The sequence below is a fragment of the Mercurialis annua genome, linkage group LG2 (assembly GCF_937616625.2).
Source record: "Mercurialis annua linkage group LG2, ddMerAnnu1.2, whole genome shotgun sequence".
In the NCBI taxonomy this organism is placed as follows: Eukaryota; Viridiplantae; Streptophyta; class Magnoliopsida; order Malpighiales; family Euphorbiaceae; genus Mercurialis; species Mercurialis annua.
The window spans coordinates 26,176,714-26,194,487 of NC_065571.1; the positions used below are offsets into that span (position 1 = coordinate 26,176,714).

General features: G+C 31.6%; 1 protein-coding gene across 1 annotated transcript; it reads right to left on the reverse strand.

Annotated features, from left to right (window-relative positions):
• Positions 1-1,111: 1,111 nt before the first annotated feature.
• Positions 1,112-16,983, reverse strand: LOC126668382 (probable DNA-directed RNA polymerase). Its single transcript, XM_050361587.1, has 8 exons — positions 16,644-16,983; positions 16,108-16,463; positions 14,485-15,877; positions 5,374-5,450; positions 2,733-2,831; positions 2,584-2,630; positions 1,568-1,604; positions 1,112-1,210 (listed from the first exon to the last, which is right to left on the reverse strand). Exons 1-8 carry the CDS (start codon positions 16,981-16,983, stop codon positions 1,112-1,114), a joined length of 2,448 nt encoding a protein of 815 aa, XP_050217544.1.
• Positions 16,984-17,774: the final 791 nt, after the last annotated feature.

The window sequence follows — 17,774 nt, forward strand, 5'->3', positions numbered from 1 at the left end:
AACCTTACTTTCACAATAATTTTAAGATTTTATAAAATTGTTCATTTAAAACAATTTAAAATTCTCTTTTAAATCAAAACTGGCAAAGTTTCATCACTTTTCAAAAGTTAAAATCTCACAAATAAAAATTCCTTTATTTACGAAAAAAAAAAAATTCATATCGCTATCAAAAAAAATTTAAACAGAAATCAAATCTGTAAAAACAAAATTCCTTTTTAGTCTTTCAGTGTAAATAAACACGCAGAGTATAACCAATTTCCTTAAATCAAAAATAATCAAATTATATTCTAAGCTTACACAATTCTTTAATCCGAACTCAATATTTTTCCGCACTTAACACAACTAAACCTCGAGTATAACCTTATAACCATAACTCCTATTTACCAAACACTGATACTCCAAAAATATAAAAAAATTCCTTACAATACAATTTCTCCTAAATTACCACCGTTGTCACAGAGTATTTGTCTAGTTTCCAACCAAAATTTCAAAACCGTTTGAAATTTATCAACCTTTTAAACACCATTTTCACGATATAACTCGCGAGTTTATAAAAAAATATTTTTCTTAAAAAGTCTCACTAATAACATTTATTTTACATAATTGTGCGCCAGGGTGATGACAGCTCTCATCCCCAAAGAGTTGCATTCAACCCTAATCATTTAATGTCGTGATGAATGTACTAAATGCATGTATCAATTATTTATTTCTCTTTTAATTAGTGATCATACTAAATGCTCGATGCAGTTTTCTATTCGTGGAATTTCAAATGCATGCTCATGACATGTTTGGGCACAATTACGTGATAAAAACATTTCAATTTCTTTAAGAAGTTAACATTTGAAATCAATTTTTTTTTTCTTTAAAACATTTCCTAGACATTACACTCTGTGAGACGTGCACTCGTCCATCTTGACATATTTGCCCATATCTATTATCCTAGTCCACCAATTGGCATCGCCATTAACGAAATAATCCAAATTCAACAACGAAACTAAAATTTACTTAACAACGAATTTTCTCTCAAATCAATTTGAAAATAATTCCAAAAGGCAACAAACTAACACGAACGCCTTCACAGCTCTACTATCAGTTTTGGTATTTCACCGATCTACCTAATGAAAGATGCTAGTGTATTACTACACTGATCAATCTCTAACACAGTTTCCACATTCTTTTCCAGAATGCCAAAAGCCGAAAGATTTTGATACTACAATTTATCACAAACGAGCCTGACGTAAAAAAGCATAACGCTCAAAATTTCCACGCACGAGGCAATCACTCACGAGAAGAATTATTCCACCGATGTTGAGCAATATAACTCATATCACCTTCCTCTAACAAAGATAGATTCTTAAACATGATCTACTACTAACCCGAAGAGTCGGTCCTCAAATCCCTTGATATCTAATTTAATCACCTAAAATCTCCAGAGTTCAAACTATAGATTTGGCTAAACCAATTAGAACATCTAAACTAATCGCAGGCTCAAAACAAAGGCTCAAAACACACATCGACACCTACGCAAAAGTTAAGCCAAAGAAAAACTAGCAAGAAGTACACTCACGTGATACTCCACACAATGAGGCCAACAAGGACAATAACTACCACGACAACTTAATCAAACATGAGAGACAAAAGTAATAACACACTAAAATAGGTCATGGATTTTTCACACGACCGAAAAGCACCCAAGCATCTTGCAATAAACAAAAATCATTAAACATGTAACATCTTATTTGATCATCATGTTTCTACTGACATGACAAATAAAACTCAAGCAACCAAATATGATAACAATATTATATCATATAATAATATACTCAAAACGTTAAATCGGATCGAAATAAATAAAGGTATTGACCAAAAATACTAATCAAAGCCCATTTCGAAAGATAGAATTTACACAATAGATTTTGAGTTCATGTCGAGCCCCACCGTTTTAAAAAAAAAAAATCATTTTTCGGAAAACCTCTTTTATAAAACAATAGATATAATTGCTCCCAAACGCCTCAATTTAAAATCATCGAGTTAGCCGAGTAATTACCACTTCCAAGCTCAACTCCAAATTTGGGTGACCCAAGTCGAACCCGCAATTACTCTTTGTAAAACGTATACAAAATATTTTAAAATCCGGAAAAACGTATTTTAAACAAATTCCAGTCCTTTTAAAAATAGGAAGCTCGACGTCTCCCAAATGACAAAATCAACACATCACCCAAGTGAAAAAGATAATTATTCTTTAACAACCCTTTTCAGAAACACAAGTTTCAGTCAAAAACTAGTAATTTGAGCATAATACCAACAACACCAAAGTGTTGACAACCAAAATATGATAAAAATTACAAGAGTAATATTAAATCATCAATACGGTATCGCATTAAAATAATAATTTTTTCAAAACAATCATTTTGAAAACACCAACATTTTAATTTTTTTAAAAGTACAAGAATCTCATTTTACTTCAAAATAACAACCCTTTTTCAATCCTTCGTCAAATGTAAAACTTTGAAATAAACGGATTTTCATTTCACTGGTGAAATTACGGAAAACAATATATTAGGGTGTCATGTACAGGCTAACCATTGAACTATATGGGTCATAATACCAGTTAGGCCAAAGAAACTTTCCTAAGGAAATTTAAAATCAATATGTGGCTAGCAATGTAATCCACAAAACGTGATAAAAAAAATTTCAGTTAAAAATCATTTAAACCCGCAACAATGTCAAACCTGACAAAATATCATTTTTAAACTCAAGACTCTCGGCCAACGGCAGAAATACTCACAAAATAAGTCAACCTCAACAATTAAAGGCATAAAGTCAGGATACTATCACCCAGTAAAACACATCAACAACATGAAAAGAAAATAACATCATGCCAAAGCATGACTTAAAGAAAATTACCAAATAAGATTTTTCGAGAAATCAAAAGCAATTAAAATCATCCAAGTGAAATAACATCAATAAAATAAAATAAAAGCATCAAATCAAAGCATAATTAATGACTGACTCGACACATTCCTATCTGTGTAGGCAGAAAATTTTAAAATCAAAAGATGACGTTTCAAAGACAAGACATGAACCTAATTCCGCAGTAGTAACTATGACTCAATAACAAACTTAGCAGAGCAAACGCATAGCATGCAAATGGCCTTGGTTTGAAACCAAAGCTCTGATACTAAGTTTGTCACGACCCAATTTCATGAATCGTGACCGGCGCTAGGGTATGGGTATGGTTGTACCAAAACCCGTAGCAAGCCTCGCGGAAATCAAATAAACATTTAAACCTTGCAGAAAACTGCTCGGGGGCAACCGAGACTCCAACCTAGGTCTAGCAATTTATATTACAATTCAAATATAAATAACTTAAATATCTTAAATGTTCAACCGCATACCTTATATATAACATCATCGTAATCCAGAGTAATCATGCCAAATATAAATAATCGAATATATCGACAAACCCAAAGTGTAATATCAAATGTAATAACTAAACTAGTTCTACTGCGGTCTAAGAGTTCGAAAACAGAAACTAGTTTAATAACATAAAAATCTCCGAGGAATCAAAAGAATCGGAGTGGACCAGCTTTCAAATCATAAACCTGGAAAATTTGGGAAAACAACGGGGTCAGATATACTGAGATGAGTTCGCAATACTATTTACATTTATTAAGTTTAAAACCCTTAAATCAAAACATTTTTATACTAATATAATATGATTATGGAATAACAGTATTGAAATGATCCCAGCGTAAGTATGACATAGCATATTGAAAAATAAACCCAGAGTGGACGGGAACAAATCCTCGTCAAATTACCAGCGTAAGTAAGACCATAGTCTGCTGATCCCAGAGTATATACCGGTGCACACAGTCTCGATACAAGCCTATCGAGTAGCTCGTTTCAATCCAGATCCATAATCCGTAAAAACAGTTCAAAAGCATTTATAATATTAAAATATGATGCGGTACTTAATAAAGCGGTAAATAGCATTACAAACTCACTGCTTGCTTATCCACGTGAATCTTGGCAAACAGCTAACCCTGCGTAGACTCCGAAGCACGAGCAGTCAACGGGTCTAAAACAATATATAAGTTAAAATCCATACAACCCCTAACTCTAAGAATACTAGACACCACATAGGACTAGCACAATACCGAGTCAAGCATAAACGTAGCCAAAATAGAATGAACAATTAATCACGTAATGACCCGAGTCAAAAATGAACCACAACGAGTAACATAATACTCAAATAAATAAATAAGCCAAGTCTATTGGGTTTCCGCTTTAAAATCCGTTCCGAAAAGTATTACTTGAATAATAAATAAATAATAACTTAAATCAATTTTCTCAAATATTGGGTTAGCCGAGTTACCAATAACTACCAAGCTACCTCACATGTCGGGTGACCCAAGTCTAATCCGACCCAAAATATTTTATCAAAATATAAACCAGAGTTTATAATTCCCAAAATCACTTTGATAAAATAAGTATAATCATACCCAATTATAAACCATAGTTTATAATTATACAATCAACTTGATTAAATAATAAATCAATATTTAAAACGGAACCCAATAGATTTAACCTCAAGTAACCCAAGTTACAATCGAAAACTTAATCAAATAAGTTTTAAAAACGTTCAAGGGCTAAATTGAAATTTAGTCAAAATGACATACCAAAAAGATATTTAAAATCGAATATAATTACCAGAGTAATTATATTAATTTAGATTATAAAAATAATCATTGTTTTCAATTTGACAATTTATATCTCGAAACGAAATTCAAAAGTTAAAAATATAAATTTAATCACATTGGCACGCTAAGCCAAAATATCAAAATATCAATTAATAATAATAATGAATTCCAATTCCCATTTATTATAATCAAAATAAATAATTTAATCGAAATCGTTTAATTTATATTAAGATTAATATAAATTTCAAATTGAAATAATAATGCCCAAAGTAATTTCAAATTATGAATAACAATATTATTTAAATTGTTAATTAACAAGTCGAAATCAATTTCGTAGATTAAAAATCAAAATCAATTCAAAGCAGTTAATAAATAAGCTTAGGAATTAAAAAGTTTTAATCAAAACAATTACATAGAACAAATTAAATTTGAAGGACTCAATCAATTTAACCAAAAACAAATGATGACTATCTTACCCATTTAACCACCTCCTACACACCATAAATCAAACTTCCCGCCAACCACCATTTGTAAAACAATAAAATGGAATTCAAACTCCACCAACAGTAATCATATCAAACCCATAACTTAAAATTTAACACTAATCTTAGTTAATCATAAACAACTCATGAGCATGGACACAATTTATATATAGCAACAACTAACATACATAACCCAGCCACAGTATTAATCGGATCGACATTGGAGATGAATCGAATAATGATATCCAAGGCAAACAACGATCAACTGTTCATAGCAATCAGTTTGAAGACATTCAATATCAAGCCATGACTAACACAATGAAGTTTAGTGAAACTTAAACCCAAACATTAAGATAAACTTAAGGCATGAACTAAGGCATCAAACATAACCCATGTATGACAGCAACTTAACAAGGAAGATGGCAGTGAACAAACCAAAGGGAACGACATCAATCAACACCACGACAATGAACCGTAAAGCGAAGGAATTTAACGTACCGTTAACGACACAACCAAGCTAGCGATTCAACGACGGTAATACTCGGACAATATGCGGGATAAACGGCCGTAATCGATTCCTAAGCGTAGCGATGATAGAGGACAACGGAATGGATGAATGAATCAAAACACAACTCATATTTAGGCCTAAACGATAGAGATATCAGTTAAGTACGGTAGTGCGATATCGAATGAAAAATAAGAAAAAGCAATGAGAATTACTTACCGGATCTTGAAACGATTTGGAATGGAATGGTGTAATTTCTGGTTGTCTTTGATGTCTAGGGAGAGACGGCTATGGTTTTAGAATAAGCGAATGAAAAGAATAGGGTTTAACGAAGACAAACGAGTGAAAAGAAGAAGAAGAAAACGTATACTGCTATACAACTATAAGTTTATGCATTCTTAATGAAGTAGATGGGCCTTCTAAGAATATATGGCCAAAATCAAATATTTGTGTGGGCTTTTTACGTGGAAGTTGCATGGGTTGCATGAAAAGCTTTCATATACACTTTTCTTTTTTTTCCTTTTCATTTTCTTTTAAAATTTTAATAATAAAAACCAAACACGAATCGAATCAACGAACGACTAAAAATAAAATTTAATAAAAATATGTAATGATAATAATAAAAATTATCTAAAGTTTGACGGAATGTAAAAATTATAATTAAAATTTAAAAGAAAATAATTTAAAAATACGGGATATTACAGTTACGAAACCAATCCAAACGTTTAAAACGTTACGAAACAAATCCAAACAATTCACATTATTAGCGATTTAAGCCAAACGTTTACAAACAATACGAAACCAAAAACATTACGAAACCAATTCAAACGTTTCATCTTTTTAACAATTTAAGTCAAAAGTTTACAAACTTACGAAACAAATCCAAACGTTTCACCTTTTTCAACGTTTCCCCTTTTTCGCGATTTAAGCTAAACGTTTACTAACGTTAAGAAACAAATCCTAATGTTTTCCATTTTAATCAATATAAGCCAAACATTTAAAATGTAATGAAACCAATCCTAACGTTAATAACGTTACGAAACAAATCCAAACATTTCACCTTTCTAGCGATTTAAGACAAACGTTTACAAACATTATGAAACAAATCCAAATGTTTCACCTTTTTGGCGATTTAAAACAAACATTTAAAACGTTACGAAACAAATCCAAACGTTTCACCTTTTTCGCAATTTAAGCCAAACATTTAAAACGTTACAAAACCAATCCAAACGTTAAAAATGCTACGAAACAAATCCAAATGTTTATAAACGTTACGAAACAAAACCAAACGTTTCACCTTCTTAGAGATTTAAGCCAAACGTTTACAAACGTTACGAAATAAATCCAAACATTTCACCTTTTTAGCGATTTAAGCCAAACGTTTACAAATGCTACGAAACAAATCCAAACGTTTCACCATTTTAGCGATTTAAGCCAAACATTTACAAATGTTACGAACAAATCCAAACGTTTCACCTTTTTAGTGATTTAAGCCAAACGTTTACAAACGCTATGAAACAAAACCAAACGTTTCCCCTTTTTAGCTATTTAAGCCAAACAATTACGAATGTTACGAACCAAATCCAAACGTTTCACCTTTCTAGCGATTTAAGCCAAAAGTATGAAACGTTACAAAACGAATCCAAACGTTTAAAACGTTACGAAGCATAACCAAACGTTTAACCTTTTTAGCGATTTAAGTCAAACGTTTACAAACATTACGAAACAAATACAAACATTTCAACTTTTTAAACGTTTCACCTTTTTAGCGATTTAAGCCTAACGTTTACAAATGTTAAGAAACAAATCCAAACGTTTCCCATCTTAATCAATTTAAGACAAACATTTAAAACATTACGAAACCAATCTAAATGTTTAAAACGTTACGAAACAAATTCATACGTTTCACCATTTTAGTGATTTAAGCCAAACGTTTATAAACATTGCGAAGCAAATCCATACGTTTCACCTTTTTAGCGACTTAAGCCAAACATTTACAAATATTACGAAACCAATTCAAACGTTTAACCTTTTTAGCGATTTAAGCAAAAATATTAAAACGTTACAAAACCAATCCGACCGTTTAAAACATTACGAAAAAAATCCAAACGTTTCTTCTTTTTAGCGATTTAGGCAAAACGTTTACAAACGTTAAGAAACACATCCAAACGTTTCATCTTTTTAGTGATTTAAGCCAAACGTTTACAAACGTTTCCCCTTATTATCCGATTTAAGCCATACGCTTACTAACGTTGCGAAACAAATCTGAACGTTTCACATTTTTGGCGATATAAGCACAATGTTTACAAACGTTACGAAACAAATCCAAACGTTTCACCTTTTTAGCGATTTAGGCCAAACATTGAAAATGTTGCTAACCAAATGCAAACATTTCACCATTTTGGCAATTTAAGCTAAACATTTAACACGTTAGAAAACAAATCCAAACGTTCAAAACGTACGAAACAAATCCAAACGTTTAAATTTTTTAGCGATTTAAGCCAAACGTTTAGAAACGTTAAGAAACAAAAATAAATGTTTCGCCTTTTGAGCGATGTATGCCAAACGTTTACTAACGTTACGAAACAAATCCAAACAATTCAAATTTTTAGCGATTTAAGCCAAACTTTTAAAAACGTTGCGAAACAAATCCAAACGTTCACCTTTTAGCGATTTAAGCCAAAAGTTCAAAACGTTACTAAACCAATCCAAACATTTACTAACGTTATGAAACAAAACCAAACGTTTAACCTTTATAGCGATTGAAACCAAATGTTTACAAAACCAAACGTTTAACTTTTTTAGCAATTTAAGCCAAACATTTACAAACGTTACGAAACAAATCCAACCATTTCACTTTTTTTACCGATTTAAGCCAAACGTTCCAAACATTTAAAATGTTACGAAACACATCCAAACGTTTCACCTTTTAAGTGATTTAAGCCAAACATTTACAAAGGTTAAGAAACAAATCCAAACGTTTAAAACGTTACAAAACCAATCCAAACGTTTAAAACGTTACAAAACGAATCCTAATGTTTCACCTTTTTAGCGATTTAAGCCGAACGTCTAAAACGTTATGAAACATATCCAAATGTTTAAAACGTTACGAAACGTTTAAAACGTTACAAAAAAAAATCCAAACTTTTTACCTTTTTAGCGATTTAAGCAAAACGTTTACAAACATAACGAAACAAATCCAAACGTTTCACCATGTTTCACCTTTTTAGCAATATAAGCCAAACGTTTACAAACGCTACGAAAAAAATACAAATGTTTCACTTTTTTAGCGATTTAGGCCAAATGTTTGCAAACGTTTCACCTTTTTAGCGATTTAAGCCAAACATTAAAATATTTACGAAACCATTCCAAACATTTAAAACATAACGAAAAGAATCAGAATATTTAAGACGTTATGAACCAATCCAAACGTTTCACATTTTTAGCGATTAAAGCCAAATTTTTACAAACGTTATGAAACAAATCCAAACGTCTCACCTTTTTAGCAATTTAAGCCAAACGTGTACAATACGAAACAAATACAAACGTTTCACCTTTTTAGCGAATTAAGCCAAACATTACGAAACAAATCCAAACGTTTCACTTTTTTAGCAATTTATGCCAAACGTTTACAAACGTTACAAAACAAAACCCAACGTTTCACCTTTTTAGCGATTTAAGCCAAACGTTTAAAATGTTACGAAACCAATCCAAACGGTTAAAACGTTACGAAACAAATCCAAACATTTCACCTTTTTAGCGATTGAAGCAAAATGTTTACAAGCGTTACGAAACAAATCCAAATGTTCACATTTTAGCGATTTAAGCCAAAACATTTAAAACATTACAAAACAAATCCAAACGTTGACAAATGTTACGAAACAAACCCAAACGTTTCACCTTTTTAGCGATTTAAGCCATATGTTTAAAACGTTACGAAACAAAACTAAATGTTTTACCTATTTCCCAATTTAAGCCAAACATATACAAACGTTACCAAACAAATCCAAACGTTTCACCTTTTAAGAGATTTAAGCAAAATGTGTACAAACATTACAAAAAAAACCAAACGTTTCACCTTTTTAGCGATTTAAGCCAAACATTTACAAACGTTACAAAAACAATCCAAACATTTAAAATGTTACGAAACAAATCCAAACGTTTCACGTTTCACCTTTTTAGCAATTTAAGCCAAACATTTAAAAAGTTACGAAACAAATCAAAACGTTTCACCTTTATAGCGATTTAAGTCAAACGTTTACTAACGCTAAGAAACAAAACCAAACATTTCAACTTTTTAAACGTTTCACTTTTTTAGAGATTTAAGCCAAACGTTTTCAAATGTTAAGAAACAAATCCAAACTTTTCCCATCTTAATCAATTTAAGACAAACATTTAAAACATTATGAAATTAATCCAAACATTTAAAACGTTACGAAACAAATCCAAACGTTTCACCTTTTTAGCGATTTAAGCCAAAACGTTTACAAACGTTGCGAAGCAAATCCAAACGTTTCACCTTTTTTGCGACTTAAGCCAAACGTTTAAAAATGTTTTGAAACCAATCAAAACGTTTAACCTTTTTAGCGATTTAAGCCAAATGTTTAAAATGTTACAAAACCAATCCGATCGTTTAAAATATTACAAAAAAATCCAAATGTTTCCCCTTTTTAGCGATTTAAGCCAAAACGTTTACAAAAGGTAAGAAACAAATCGGAACGTTTCATCTTTTTAGCGATTTAAGCCAAACGTTTACAAACGTTTCACCTTATTAAGTGATTTAAGCTATACATTTACAAACGTTACGAAATAAATCCAAATTTTTTTACATTTTTAGCGATATAAGCAAAACGTTTACAAACGTTACGAAACAAATCCAAACGTTTCACCTTTTTAGCGATTTAGGCCAAACATTTAAAATGTTGCGAAACAAATGCAAACATTTCACCTTTTTAGCGATTTACGATAAACGTTTAAAACGTTAGGAAACCAATCCAAACGTTTATTACGTACGAAACAAATTCAAACGTTTAGCAACGTTAAAAAACAAAAATGAATGTTTTTCCTTTTGAGCGATGTATTCCAAACGTTTATAAACGTTACGAAACGAATCCAAACGTTTCCAATTTTTAGCGATATAGGCCAAACTTTTACAAACGTTGCGAAACAAATCCAAGCGTTCACCTTTTAGCAATTTAAGCCAAAATTTTAAAACGTTATTAAACCAATCCAAACATTTACTAACGTTATGAAATAAAACCAAACATTTCACCTTTATAGCGATTGAAGCCAAACGTTTACAAAACCAAACGTTTAACCATTTTAGAAATTTAAGGCAAACGTTTACAAATGTTACGAAACAAATCCAAATGTTTCACATTTTTAGCGATTTAAGCCAAACGTTCCAAACATTTAAAATGTTACGAAACAAATCCAAAAGTTTCACCTTTTAATCGATTTAAGCCAAACATTTACAAAGGTTAAGAAACAAATCCAAACGTTTAAAATGTTACAAAGCCAATCGAAACGTTTAAAAGGTTACAAAACAAATCCTAATGTTTCACCTTTTTAGCGATTTAAGCCAAACGTTTAAAACGTTACGGAACATATCCAAATGTTTATAACATTACGAAACAAATACATACGTTTAAAACGTTACGAAAAAAATCCAAACGTTTTATATTTTTAGCGATTTAAGCAAAACGTTTACAAACATTATGAAAAAAATCCAAACGTTTCACCATGTTTCACACTTTCAGCAATTTAAGCCAAACGTTTACAAACGCTACGAAAAAAATACAAACGTTTCATCTTTTTAGCGATTTAAGCCAAATGTTTGCAAACGTTGACCTTTTTAGCGATATAAGGGAAACATTAAAAAGTTACGAAACCAATCAAAACGTTTAAAACATTACAAAAAAATCCAAACATTTAAGGCGTTACGAACCTATCCAAATGGTTCACATTTTTAGCAATTTAAGCCAAACATTTACAAACGTTGTGAAACAAATCCAAACGTTTCCCCTTTTTAGCAATTTAAGCAAAACGTGTACAATACGAAACAAATCCAAACGTTTCACCTTTATAGCGATTTAAGCCAAATGTTTAGAAACGTTATGACACAAATCCAAACGTTTCACTTTTTTAGCGATTTAAGCCAAACGTTTACAAACGTTACAAAACAAAACCAAACGTTTCACCTTTTTAGCGATTTAAGTCAAACGTTTAAAATGTTACGAAACCAATCCAAACGGTTAAAACGTTACAAAACAAATGCAAACATTTCACCTTTTTAGCGATTTAAGCCAAAAGTTTACAAGCGTTACGAAACAAATCCAAACGTTTCACATTTTAGCGATTTAAGACAAACATTTACATACGTTACAAAACAAATCCAAACGTTTCACCTTTTTTGCCATTTAAGCCAAACGTTTACAAACCTTAAGAAACAAATCCAAACGTTTCCCCTATTTCGCGATCTAAGCCGAACATTCAAAACGTTACGAAACCAATTCAAACGTTGAAAATGTGTCACGACCCATTTTCATGAATTGCGACCGGCGCTAGGGTATGGGTAATGTAGTACCAAAACCCGTAGCTAGCCTTTCAATTAAAGTACAAACACATAAACCTGCAGAAAAACCAATGCTCGGGGGCAACCGAGACTTCAGACTAAATCTAGCAGTTATAATTTTCAACATTTAAAATAACATGCTTTCCAATAATGGTATTAAATCGGTTTAACATAAATAATTCGGAATAATCATATAACATGTCAGAGCAATAAATAATCAGTCAGACCAATCTGACAACAACTAGAATAAATAAATACGTCAAGTTACTACTGCGGTATAAGAATAAAACAGTTTTACAGTTTATCAAAATAATAAAAACCTCCGAGAAAGTAAAGAACGAAGACCAGCGACTCTCTCAAATCACAACCCTGGAAAAATTGGGAAAACAACGGGGTCAGATATACTGAGATGAGTTTATACCACTATCTATATTTATTAACTGGAAGACCTTTAAAACCGTTTAAAACATTTAATAACGATATTACGAATAATAGTTGGAACCCTAATCCACAATTATAAATAATAAACATAATCCAATAGGCCTGGTCCCGAGAGCTGAGCTACACCGAGTTACCACTGACCACACTTTTACCATATCTAGAGTCCCGAGAGCTGTGCTACACCAAGTTAGTCTATTTGGTCCCGAGAGCTATGCTCACAGCGAGTTACCACATTTCCATAAATACCTTACCCAGATCATTACTAGTGCGCACGCAGTCCTAATGATGCCCATTAGATAGCATGTTCCAACTAAGAGCCATAATATAAAAATAGTTCGAAATATACGTACAGTATATATATTTAATATTAAAATACAATTTACTTAATAAAGCAGTAAATAGTAAGTACAAACTCACTGCTTGCTAATTCACGTGATAACCGGCAAGCAACTAATCCTGGTTCGCCTCTGAAGCACGAACAGTAGACGGGTCTAGACAAATAAAATAATTATTAAAACAGACCCTAACTCTAGAGAGTACTAGACACCACATAGGACTAGCACAAATACCACGTCCGAAATAAACAATCCAAAGTAACACAAAAATACACAATAGGTAATAAAGCACATTTGATACAAGTTTATTGAGTTCTCGCTTTAAAATCCAATTTACAACTATTATTTAAAAATCCTTAAATAATAATAAATTTTCAAATAGTGGGTTAGCCGAGTTACCAATAACTACCAAGCTAACCTCACTTGTCGGGTGACCCAAGTCTAACCCGACCCAAAACGTTTACCAAATATAAACCCGAGTTTATATTTATAAAATAATTCGATAAAATAATAATCCATTTTAAAAGAAGAACTCAATAACTTTAATTTCAAGTAACCCAAGTTACTACCCAAAAATCTAACCATTGTAAGTTTATTAAAGTTTAGGGACTAAACTGTACATTGGCCAATTAGGGGCTAAACTGTACTTTAGCCAATTAGGGATTAAACTGTACTTTAGCCAAATTTGATATTTAAAATCAAATTAATTACCTTTGTTTATAATTAAAACAAAGTATAAAGTTACTAACCCAAAAACTTACTTAAATAAGTTATAAAAATGTTTAGGGGTTAAATTGTAATTTAGCAAATTCATGCCAATTCGATATTCGAAATTAAATATAATTACATGAGTAATTATATTAGCTAAATTTATAAATAACTATCGTTTTTAACTTAATAATTATAAACCAAATATAAATTCAAAAGTTATTATTAAACAATTTCAATTGGTAATAACTAAAGGAAACCATTTGCTTTAGTCAAATTAATTTGATATTCATAATGGCTATTTAGCCATCATCTCCAAATTAAAACTGCAATTCACCCGCCCAACATTACACTTCCAAATCATAAAGTTGTTGTATCAAAATCATAACAAAACATAACAATCAAGTCAACCCAATTACCAAGCTCATGATTCTTAACAACTTAACTAACAAATTCATATCATCGAATCAAGAACAGAACCAACGATTCAACACAACAAGAAACATACTGACATCGATTAAGGATTAGAAACGATGAGGTAACACTCTAGACGGAAGCTTAAACTATTATCGTTTAATCATTCCGAAGAATTTATAACTATTAAAACAGCAACATCAAAGCCAAAGAGAAAGAAAGCATTCGGCATAATTGAATTCAATAAGAAACAGAACTAAGTTTGCGTACCAATGTGATGAAACGGTGGCGATTGAAACGAATATATGAAAAAATTCATTACATTTTTTAACAAGCTTATTTTGGTCTAATTTACTCAGTATATCATTATAAACATTATAAATGTCTAATGACATAGCTCTTTGTGTCTTACCATAGATCCTAGGCATAAAGAGTTTTTTAATGAGGTCTCTATCCATTAATTCTGCTATTCTTACATACTTATGTAGAATAAGTTTATCTTCCTTTATAGATGAATTCGCCCATTCTTTTAAGTATTGCAGAAGTTCATCTTTTAAAAACATATACAAATCTTGAATATCAGTATCTAAAGGAACTGAGGGAATCAGATTCGTTTTCATTGCAAGATCTTTATCAAGCATAAAATAACTCATTATCTGATAAGCACTCGCTGAGGCGTCTTGACTCAACGGGATCTTATGTAATGAAAGAATTATGTCCTTCTTATAAGAGAGTGAAAGATACTTGGATATGAACAATAATGGGGATTTAGCTTTCTCCTTTTTTATATACTCTATTAATCGAGTGTCAGAATCACCTATTTGCTCTACTGCATTTGACCACCATTTATTTGCACATTCTAATGTTTTAAATTTTTTAAACATAAACGCTGCAGAAGTTGTTAAAATATTCTCTGCTTGAGAATCGTAAGCACTTTCATCCATTTTACTTTTAGCTGAAAATTGTATCAAACATCTAGCTAGTGCACGTTCGTGAAAATGTAAAACCCCAGCCCGGTAGATTCTACCCCGGAAGTCAATGAAGGCTGGAAGATAAAATTGCAAACCGTCGTAGGCAGATGCCAGATTGATTATGAATGTTTCACTCCTAGCTTGCTGAATATTTTTATGTAAGGTATTCACTAACTTTTCACATAAAATAACATTCATCATAAGATCTTTATTTTGGTAATATAGATTCCTAAGTATGTCGGAGACTTCTTTTATATTCACATCAGTAAGGATTCGATTCATAAGAAAACCCTCCTTTTCTAATTTATCATGATTCTTTTGAATGAAATTCAAGACCTTTGTGTTTATCTCACAGGCTGAATTCTGAAGGAGATTTAAGACTTTACACATTTTACGGTGATTTTTTAAAATGACATGGAAGGAATCATGGTTCTTTGAAGTTAAGAAATAAAACTGATTTATAAATTCATTAGATAGCGTGTTTAAGTAACCTCCAACAAGATTTTTTAACAAACGAGACAGATTTTTTGGTTTTTTAATTATTACTTCCTTAGCTGCATTAATAGCTGCATCCTTAGCTTCCTCAGCTTCATCCTGATCTTCTTCTTCCCCAGCTTCTTCCTTAGTAGCATCCTTCACTTTTATTCTTAACAATTTCTTATTCCTTGCTTCTTTCTCTTTTTGGATTTCTTCCCATGTTTTTTCCTCCATGGTAAAGGAGGGCAAACCATTGGAAGATTCATTCTAATGGGTAGAAGATCAAGGTCATATTTGAATTCTATTTGGATATGTTGTCTTCCAAGACTTTTTGTTTTCTTTTCATATAAATACTCGAGAGTCTCATCCCTTTTAGGAGTATTTAAATCAATTATTTGTCGAGTAATCATGAATTCAAGCAAGCCGACGCCTAAAAGATAGGTAATCTTCTCTTCACTTTTATATGATATATTAAGATGCTCACCTTGACGTAATACTTCTGAATTCAGCTGATCGATCAGGGTTGCCATTCTAACAGACGAATATTCATTGTTTACGTTTTTAAACAATCGTGCTAGTACATGTATAATTATTGCTTCTAATGTGTATGTTCCTAATTCCTTTAGGAGATTTATATCTTTAGAACTCAGTTTCTTCCCCCTTTTACCTAGGATATAATTCTTTGCACTTTCTAAAGACGGATTGATTATGACATGCAATAAAGACATTGATGAATTTTTTAAGATTTCTTTCTCATCAAAATATGTGGTTAAATTTTCTATTTCTAATTGCAATTTTTCCAATTTTAATTTGTAGTTATAGCTTCCAACTGGATTTTCTTTTTTAAATTTGTCTAGAGTATCCATCACGGAATGGTGATATTTTACTTTTATTTTATTCTCTTCTTTCTCTTCTTTTTTATTCTTATCTATTTCAGCATAGAATTTATCCCAGAACTTAGATATAATTAACAATTTCATGTCTTCATCTAGTTTTTTAGATTGGTTTGAATCACTTATATCTAAGTAATTACAAGCTAATTTATATAGATTTTGTTCTTTATCTTTATCTTCATAAGAATGAGTATAAGTATCTGAATCTGAAGATGAATCTGAATCTGAATCAGGGTATCTTTCTCCTGTCTCTTTGACAACATCATCTTTCTTTTGAGAAGAAAAAGATCTATTCCACCTGAACCGAAGGAAAAACGTATTCCCAATTTTCATATTGTTAGGAATATCAATATACTTCTTCTGTCTTCTCTGACTACTGTTCAGACTACTGTTCAGAATGACGCTAGTCTTCCGTCTATTATGAAGGAAAGACCCCTGATGTAAACTTCTACGAAAACTTCGAATTAGACCTGTATTCATCACTTCTTTACTAGTTTGGGGACCAAAAATCATATAAACACTGTAACAACTTTCTCACGCGCTTGGACTTTATTTTGGATTTAATACTACTCGACCAATTCATCCCTTCGTTGCTTCCCCTCTGGGTATTTTTCTTTAGATCCTATAACCTCAAACCTCTGACTTACTCTAACTTTCTTATGGTGTGTGTGTGTGTATATGAACACCCTTTTGCCGATAAGCCTCCTGCAGTAAAGCACGGTATGTAGCGAAGTGGTATCCCATCTTCTTTGTTAACCCAAGGCACAGCGTATAAGGAATGTTCTAACTCGATAGCGTTGATTCTTTGATAACAAGTTTTAGAACTTCGATGATAACATGTTTTAGAACTTCGATGATAACAACTTTTGTTTTGAATTATATTATATCTATAAGGGGTGGATATGGGTATAGTTACTTTTTTCTCTGATATTTGATTTGCTTCTCTGATAACTAGTTTTTCACTTCGATGATAACAACTTTGGTGAAGCTGGCTTCTTTGTCTTGGTTACCGGTTGGGGTTTTGAAACCAGAGAAAGAAGGGGATTTACCCTATCCTAACTGCTCCTACTCTGAAAAGGACTAGCTGCGCTTTTTTTTCCGCATCAACAGAAAAAAGACTGACATATGTAACAGGAAAAGCAATGATTGAACTGATAGCTATGATTCACATCAAGAAAAAAAGTAATAAAAACAGTCAGATCTAGATCTTCTTAAAAGAAATCCCCTCGTCGCTATGCCCTTGCCAAATAGCTTGGCTTGATCTTTCCGAA